Source organism: Mercenaria mercenaria, chromosome 18, assembly GCF_021730395.1.
Source record: "Mercenaria mercenaria strain notata chromosome 18, MADL_Memer_1, whole genome shotgun sequence".
Lineage (NCBI taxonomy): Eukaryota > Metazoa > Mollusca > Bivalvia > Venerida > Veneridae > Mercenaria > Mercenaria mercenaria.
This window is the reverse complement of record NC_069378.1, coordinates 2,739,086-2,747,828: the sequence shown is the minus strand read 5'-3', so window position 1 is coordinate 2,747,828 and position 8,743 is coordinate 2,739,086. Positions and strand designations below refer to the sequence as shown.

Below are 8,743 nucleotides of genomic sequence, written 5' to 3'. Positions count from 1 at the left end.
TTTTTTAAGCAACTCGTCTATAATATTCTTTCCGTTACACATTCTTTTTGTTGTTGACCTACTTTGCAAATTGGCTCTGAGGATGTGTTTGTGGTGCGTTATGCTTCCGAGAAATCTACCCTTACGTATTTTCTTTTCTAATCATAAATAAGCTCACATTTTTCTGCTGCGTCTCTCTTATGTCAGTTTGCCGTGCAACAGATGATGTTTGACTTTTAATCAATTCCTTGAAAATTAGCACAATAACTGTTCTTATATTAAACTCTAAACATCATAAAACTAACCTGAAAGACATAGGACTTTACGGCTGAAGGAGGTCCTAATTTGTATTGCAAAGAAACAATGTATCTGAAAGTCATCATCGATCGGAACAACAAAACGACATTGTATTTATTATCATATAATATGTCATTAACGAAAGGTGCGAGGAAAATTAGCACTAATTAAACATGTTACTGTACTGATTCTAAACTAATAACTTGTAGGCGGTAAGGTGAATAATCTAGTTATGCACTGATGACAATTACTGCCGGATAGTAATAATCTCCCAATTTGCACATATTTGAACGTTATAAAACAACGAAGAGGAGGTCAAAAACTATTTGAGTCAATACAATTGCTAAGAAACCTACAACATACGTTAGCAACTCTGGATAAAGCTCTATTGGAAATATCCTTTAGATATATTCCACTGGTGACTTTCTGTGAAGGTGCTCTGACAATTTCAAATAAACTAGACACAAGTAGCTGCGAAAGGATTTCTGTTGCTCTTATTTTTAGCTTTATTGAAAATTTAATAATCTTCCAATCAAACAAAGTGCAGGGTAAAAAATGAAACAATAAAACAACAAAAATACAAAAGATAAAATATTTTTTTTTGTGATTAAACAATCAGCTGAAAGAGTTCGCTAGAAGAAAAGAAACTAGTCATGTAGAAGAAAATTAATACAAATTTAACACATGTAAATAATTAACTCGGATAGTTGAATTATATCTAGCTTTAGAAGGAATAATTTAGAAAATTTGGATTCAAGTGAAAACCTAAAGATGACGGGCAATAGGAGTAATGCAACAGTAGTTGGAAATTCTACAAATAATCCGTACGAGTTCTACCAGGTAGGTTTAATGCCAAATTACTTAACTTTAAGTTCTGTGTAGGCAGAAAATTGATTTCGTTTTATATACATGGAATATTGGTAAATACCATAATGAAATTTCTTATAGTGACTACTTGATAATTTGGTTTTGTTACCAAACAACTAGTGCCGACATTATGACAAAAGAATTTACAAGTTGAAATAATCTAGCCTCTATATCTTTAGACAAAATTTACAATTAAAAGTTCAAATGACACTAATAGTTATTATAATTGCGCAGCTATTAGAATATATCGGGAAAGAACCAAATTTATTGTGTTTCATTTACATGTAAAATACTTTTTCTTAAAAGAAACAGAAGAAGTCTAACTTTAATCTAAATTTTGATAAATATTGATGCACTATCAATTAAAGGTACCTGGTTTATGATTTCGTATAGTTTGTCTTGTAGGACTAATAAACAGTAGCACAATCATATAAAGTGGTTTTATTCTTTCATTTTAATTATTTTATTACGAAATTGTAAACTCACTTATATAACTGTAGGTTATAAGCCGAAATATTTACACTTTGTAGAAGAGTTTTTGTTTTGTATGATTCGTGCGTATTATATCATAACTACAATCCCGATGTTAGAGCCCAGTGCTGCGTGAAGTATTTAACAAACTATAGACCGATTTTGATAAAACTGTACGGGTGGAGATTTTCATTGTACTTTTCATAATAAAAAGATCTGTGAAGATATCCTTTGGAAGCATTGAACGCAACAAAGCAACATAATAGCAGATTCGGTTTGATTAAGTCTGTTCTTGAGAGGTTATGAAATGTGCCACACCCCTCACGCCCACCCCTAGCACCGGCTTAAGCGGAATTCTCTTATAGTGAAAATGAATGTACTCCATGAACCCAAAGGACCAGAAAATATAACAACACTGAGTCCAACATTATTTTTAAAAATATTTAATTCTAAAGATATTTCGTACAGATAATTGTCTTTTAATAATAAGACATTAATATTAAATAAGGGAAAGAGTCAAAGTGGGCTTGAGGAATTGTTACAACGAAACCATTCGCTACTCAATTAAATCCGGAGGTTCATGGGAACTATTCACGTAAGGTACGAAGATAGTTATTTGCCGGTTATGCAAATGTAGTCCATATCATTATATATAGCGTCATTTTTCCGCGTAGTAAAGATCATTTTCCCGCGTAGTAAAGGTCAATTTCCCGCGTTGGGTCATTTTCATGCCAGATATAAGGTTTATTGATGCTTTATTGTAAAGAAGAATGTCTGCAGATGATTTTAAGCTACCTTATATTCTTCCAAATTTGTGTAGAAGCTGCTGAGTAAAATGGAGGTGAAAGCAGGTACCCCCTGGTGTCTGCCTACGCAATATTAGCGTTTTTATTATATGTCTCAGTCACGTAACCATGGTTTTACTGCATTATGGCCAACCCAATAATTTAGACATGGGCATTCTCGCAAGAAGTGTAAGGCTGGAAAATTTAAAGACTGATAAAAAGACCTTATACACTGTTAACTTTACATTGCAAAAAGTAACGGAGACATTAAATAAATTTAAACGTATAATGAAAAATTTCCTTTTTTCGTGAAAATTGTTCAACCCAGTTAAAACTGGTATTTTCTTAACAGAATGTAATGATAAACACCACTTTAAGATAAACATGGTATGTCATTTGCATATTTAGGGCAAAATTGAGATTTCCTTAACAGAAAGCTGGCTAAATCGTGATTTTTAAGGTATCCCAAAACATTGGTTCGCATCAGGGCCAGGGACATCATAACAGAAACTGACGTCTTTGAGAGTACTTGCAGCTGTCCAGAAGTAAGAAAACGAAGACAATAACCATTCTATCAAACTGAAATATTGCAGAACTGTTGACAACTTATCTATTGTAAACAAATGATTTCGAAACCTTTGACATTTCTTATAGGCACGAAGGTTGTAATTCACAGGAAATGCCTTATAGGGAACCGATTACACCATGACGTCATTTGACATTCGCAACGTTTGCTTTAGAATATCAATGACAAGTTTTTCCATTTTCTTTCTAGAATTTATCTTTTAAAAAACATGTAATCATTTTTTCCAACAAGCTGGAAAATTGTGCTGCCGGATACCGTTCACTGCAAAGAAAACACGTTCTTGCGAACAGGTGTGCCTTGTTAGCTTCCAGTAAAAGTTTTAGAATCCATCACATGTGTATAGGTTTACTCAAGTTATAGTAAAGCTCAATGTTTCGAGCCTGTTTTCCAAGCTCTGTCAAATACGAAATAAATTACTTCATTCTGTCGCGTTTTATGTTTCTTTTTAACACATATGAAACAACACATATGATTTTGTGTTGGCGAGTGCATCAGGGGACAAAAAGAAACGTGTTACATAAACCGCACGCAAGCCAACGCAACATAACGAAATATCCTAAATCAGCCACCATGGATACGCCAGTTATACATGCTTTTTAATCATAAAAATTGCTATATAATAAACACAGTTAATTTATACAGTCAAGTCAATTTCATTTGATGAGGATTTTCTACAGCTGAAGTTAGCATCTAAAATAAACTGTTTTAGTGAAAAATTTTCTAATTTGATTGATGTATTCCAATCAACCCTTTATAAAGCGATAAACTCGAAATCAATTGATTTGTAAAGTAACACCAATGCCAACGTACCAACGTGTAAATTTTTTTCCCTTTCAAATGAGCAACATGACCTATCATTTATATTTAAACAGTTTTGAACAAAATCTGTCGGTACATTCAGAAACGATTTGATATGTAAATTTGAAACTTTTTTTCAATATGTGACGTGTGCATTTTATTGTTGTTTTTTTTAATCATGCGTCCAAGTCAATAAATGTCGAAAATGTCTGAAATATCTGTCTGTTAGGAGAAAAGCGTCGGTGTCAGACGCGTCATTAAATATAGAAATCACAAAAAATGAATTGTGTGAAACAAACATACAATAGTTGCAATGTATAGAATGTTCTGGACTGACAATTGTGGATGCCGATAGTTCCGTGTTTCTCGAATCTCACGTTCTGCGAATGGAGGGAATCTTGTATTATTCAGCTGAAAAACCCTTATCATGTTGACACGAATGATTCTGGCTTTGCGACCAGTGCAGATCATGATCAGCATGCACATCCATGCAGTCTGATCATGATCTGACTTGTTCGCTATTCAACCAGTATTTTTTTGGTATGCTCCCCTTTCAACAGTTAATAGTACTGTCCAAATCGGAAGATGGACTAGTTCATTATAGAAATTTATTAGGTTAAGGGTTAATAGGAAATCGATACCTATATTAAGGTATTGACATCGCGTTCCTGGTGTTGCTAAGGTATTGACATTGCGTTCTTGGTGTTGCTAAGGTACTGACATCGCGTTCCTGGTGTTAATAAGGTATTGACATCGCGTTCATGGTGTTGCTAAGGTATTGATATCTCGTTCCTGGTGTTGTTAAGGTATTGACATCGCATTCCTGGTGTTGCTAAGTTATTGACATCGCGTTCCTGGTGTTGCTAAGGTATTGACATCGCGTTCCTGGTGTTGTTAAGGTATTGACATCGCGTTCCTAGTGTTGCTAAGGTATTGACAATACGTCCCTGATGTTGCTAAAGTATTGACATCGCGTTCCTGGTGTTGCCATAGAGTGTAGTTAACATCGCGTGTTCGCCCCTTGTGTTGCTAAGGTATTGACATCGCGTGTTCTGGTGTTGCTAAGGTGTTGACATCGCGTTCCTGGTGTTGCTAAGGTATTGGCATCGCGTTCCTGGTGTTGCTAAGGTATTGACTTCGCGTTGCGTTCCTAGTGTTGCTAAGGTATTGATATCGCGTTCCTGGTGTTGCTAAAGTATTGATATCGCGTTCCTAGTGTTGCTTAGGTATTGACATCGCGTTCCTGGTGTTGCTAAGGTATTGACATCGCATTCCTGGTGTTGCTAAGGTATTGACATCGCGTTCCTGGTGTTGCTATGGTATTTATATCGCGTTCCTGGTGTTGCTAAGGTATTGACATCGCGTTCCTAGTGTTGCTAAGGTATTGACATCGCGTTCCTGGTGTTGCTAAGGTATTTACATCGCATTCCTGGTGTTGCTAAGGTATTAACATCGCGTTCCTGGTCTTGCTATGGTATTGATATCGCGTTCCTGGTGTTGCTAAGGTATTGACATCGCGTTCCTAGTGTTGCTAAGGTATTGATATCGCGTTCCTTGTGTTGCTAAGGTATTTACATCGCGTTCCTAGTGTTGCTAAGGTATTGACATCGCGTTCCTGGTGTTGCTAAGGTATTGACATTGCGTGCCTGGTGTTGCTAAGGTATTGATATCGCGTTCCTGGTGTTGCTAAGGTATTGACATCGCGTTCCTGGTGTTGCTAAGGTATTGACATCGCGTTCCTAGTGTTGCTAAGGTATTGACATCGCGTTCCTGGTGTTGCTAAGGTATTGATATCACGTTCCTGGTGTTGCTAGGGTACGGAGATCGCGTTCCTAGTGTTGTGAGTGTTCTCTTCATTAGTTTTAACTGGTTGTCTTTTTTTTATTTTGTGTCGTGTTATTTACAAACGTTACACTTGATTGCGCTATTTCCATATCGAACAGTTTTATTTTCTAAACTGAAGATATTGATTTGTATTAAAACCACAGTGTAATTTCACTTGCATTGCTTCTGTCGAGAAGAAAACGTATACCTTGCATTTTAGAAACACGTTGCTAGGGAGAAGAAACACGTTGCTAGGGAGATCAAAACGACAATCCTTTTACTGCGCTTGATCTTTCTTTTGTGATAATACTCTTTCAACATCGTTGGAAGTTATATCTATTTATCTCTGGAATGCCTTGTCTGCAACTCAGTTAACTAAATATTATGTTGCTTATACGAACGTTAATGACGAAAGTGTCATGTCTCGAGCTCAATTATGAAATATTTGGCAATAATTTAAAAGTTAATGATATTCGTCAAGTAGGGCATTTTTTTGCTTTGTCGATGTAATTCAGTTTCCAAACATATTGCGTCTAATGATTATATAAATCAGTTGCTATATTCAATTTATTGACCAAAGGCACGTGAAGTGATGTCCTTTCGTGAAGACATAGAAAAGAACGAAATAACTAATGCTAAGAAAGATAGTTTTCAATTTATGGTTATACCTAAATCATATAATATTAGCGTAAAGCAGTGTCAAATTAAGTAATGGAAATCATAAAAAACCTAATTTTTTTTAATATTATACAGTAACTGCAAGTGCCGCGAGAGTTGAAAATGTGGGTTTACTTAAGTGAGATAACTTTGGAATTTCGTTGTAATTTTTTAAAAAACAGTTAATAAAATATCACTGAACTATAAACACAGAAACAGACATAAAACAAGATTAAATTTGCTTTCGTTGCTCGAAGTTGTAATGATACACAATCATTTCCATATTTAGTGATTTTCTGGAAAACGAGTTATTATATGTATAGTGTATATAATATGCAAAAAAGTTTCATTTTACTTTTTATGTTATTTTTACTCATTTTTATTGACAAGTAGGTGGGATTTAGATCCAGTCGCATACAAATAGTAAAATCCCTTGGTTAAAAAGTCTGCAGAAATTTGGAAAATGATTTGCAATAATAGAGCGCTTTAATGTTTATCTACATGATACAGAACTTATTATTCGAATTGTCTTTAGATTGTATGCTTAATGTATGTACAAAGAGGAGACTGAAATAATGATAAAGCACACGTAGCATTTTCATGCTTTAAATAAATCTACCCTTTGAAAGAAATATATTTCATTTTTGTGAAAGAAAATCCAGAATCCTCAAAGACGTTAATTTTCAATTTAAGACACTTCAATGCTTTGAAAACAACTGAGATATTAGGCAAAGATGGTGAAGCACGAAGGTGTAATTGCAAAGGGCGACGGTACGATGGCAAAGTGCAACAATATGCCATCGTACGGTTGAGTTCTCGCCATCGTAGTGTCGCGTTTCGCCATCGTACCTTCGCGCTTTGCTTCCATAGGGAGAAGGCGTCGGTCCTTACGGAACACCATACTGTGAGCATCCCAAAACACCACTGACAAAAACGATATCTTATATTCTATAAACATAAAATCTGTAAGAAGTTCCTTTGAAAGCATGGAACGTAACCTTTCGAAATAATAGCTGACCTGGTCTGAGTGAATTTGTTTAATGGAGGTAATAAACTTTGCAACATCTCTAGCGCCCAGAACGTGCCATTCCAAACAGACTAACGTCCATTACTATCATGTTCTCGAAAGCATTGCTTTTAACTACTAGTCATTACTGAGCGTTCTGCAGTAAAAAAAACTTTTATTGGCCTACACGGTCTCATAATCGACATTTCAAAGAAATAAGATACATTTAATTAGAGGGATATATTTGTACCGCCTTATTGGAAACCTAAATTCTGATTAATTTTGACGTGCATATGATGGCATTAAACCAAATCCATCAAGACCAATCGCTACAAAATCTTAATTTCATCATTCTCCTCTTTTAAAGAGATATATAATGATTAAGTTGTTTTTCCCCGATCTATTAATGGATTATTCGTTCGTATCATTTGCTCTTATTTGATTCAAATACACGAATACAGCTGGCCAAGTGTTTTTCATAAACATTTAGATTTGGCTGATCTATTTAGATGTTGAAAGGATCGACATCCTGATATTTATTTTTGGTTTTCTGATAGTCTTTGAAAGCAAATCATTTTTCAAGCAAGCTACTGCTAAAATGTAAATATAAGAATTGGATGCTATTTTTGTGCGTTCATGCGTTAATACGGGTATAAATCACATTGGGAGTTTTTGCAAATCATTCAAGCACCGCTAGAGCGATTTATGGATTTGCAATAAGTATAATTATTACACCAAAATAGCATTGAATTCTAAAATAAATCCATAGAATAAAATGAAACTATTACAATACTATAAACCTATAGCAACCATAACGTTTGTGATATCATGCAGTGATCATATACTGATGTTTGTTATTATGAAAGCATACTTGATTTGCCTTCTGACCGGTGTATCACACTTGTTATAGAAATATACTGGCTCCGTAAGCGCAGCAAAATATGATATGATTTTAAGATTCTATTGTCTTTTTGCCGTTGAAATGGCGTTGACATACATGTTTCATAGTTCGAAAACTTTTTAAACATATTTTACGTTAAAACCTCTGAGTAAGATTGTCTCAATCATAGCAAAAATAGTCTCTACGTAAGGAAATCACAAATTTCCTGACTTCAAAACTCATTATTTGGAGTGAAAAATAGTAATGGTGTTTTTCTTCAAGTTCTAACGAGAACAGTATGTAAATGTCACGCAAATTGACCTCCCAAAGGTATGCTCCAAGCAAATTGTCAAAACTTTTATTGAAAGTTATCTTTTAATTTAAAAACCACAGCTTGTGCATAAAAAAGTTATCTGTATATAAAACTGATGTTCAAAAATGTAAAAAAAAACCCAACTAATTATTCAATTTACGTTAACAGTTAATAGAAATTCGCCGTGGTATGATATTTTAGTACATGTACTTACATTCTTGATGATATTTCATAGTAGTGACTTTCAACGTTGCTATGGAAACGATGTTTTTTCTAGGTA

The 8,743-nt window shown here is 34.5% G+C and overlaps 1 protein-coding gene across 1 annotated transcript in view; it reads left to right on the top strand.

The window, feature by feature from the left end:
* Positions 1 to 608: 608 nt before the first annotated feature.
* The window catches only part of LOC123539375 (cardioacceleratory peptide receptor-like), a 56,520-nt gene continuing 48,385 nt past the window's right edge, over positions 609 to 8,743 (top strand). The window contains exon 1 of the mRNA XM_045323940.2: positions 609 to 1,116. Coding sequence (XP_045179875.2) covers positions 1,048 to 1,116 — 69 coding nt within the window. The 5' untranslated portion in view covers positions 609 to 1,047. The remainder of the gene's footprint in view (positions 1,117 to 8,743) is intronic.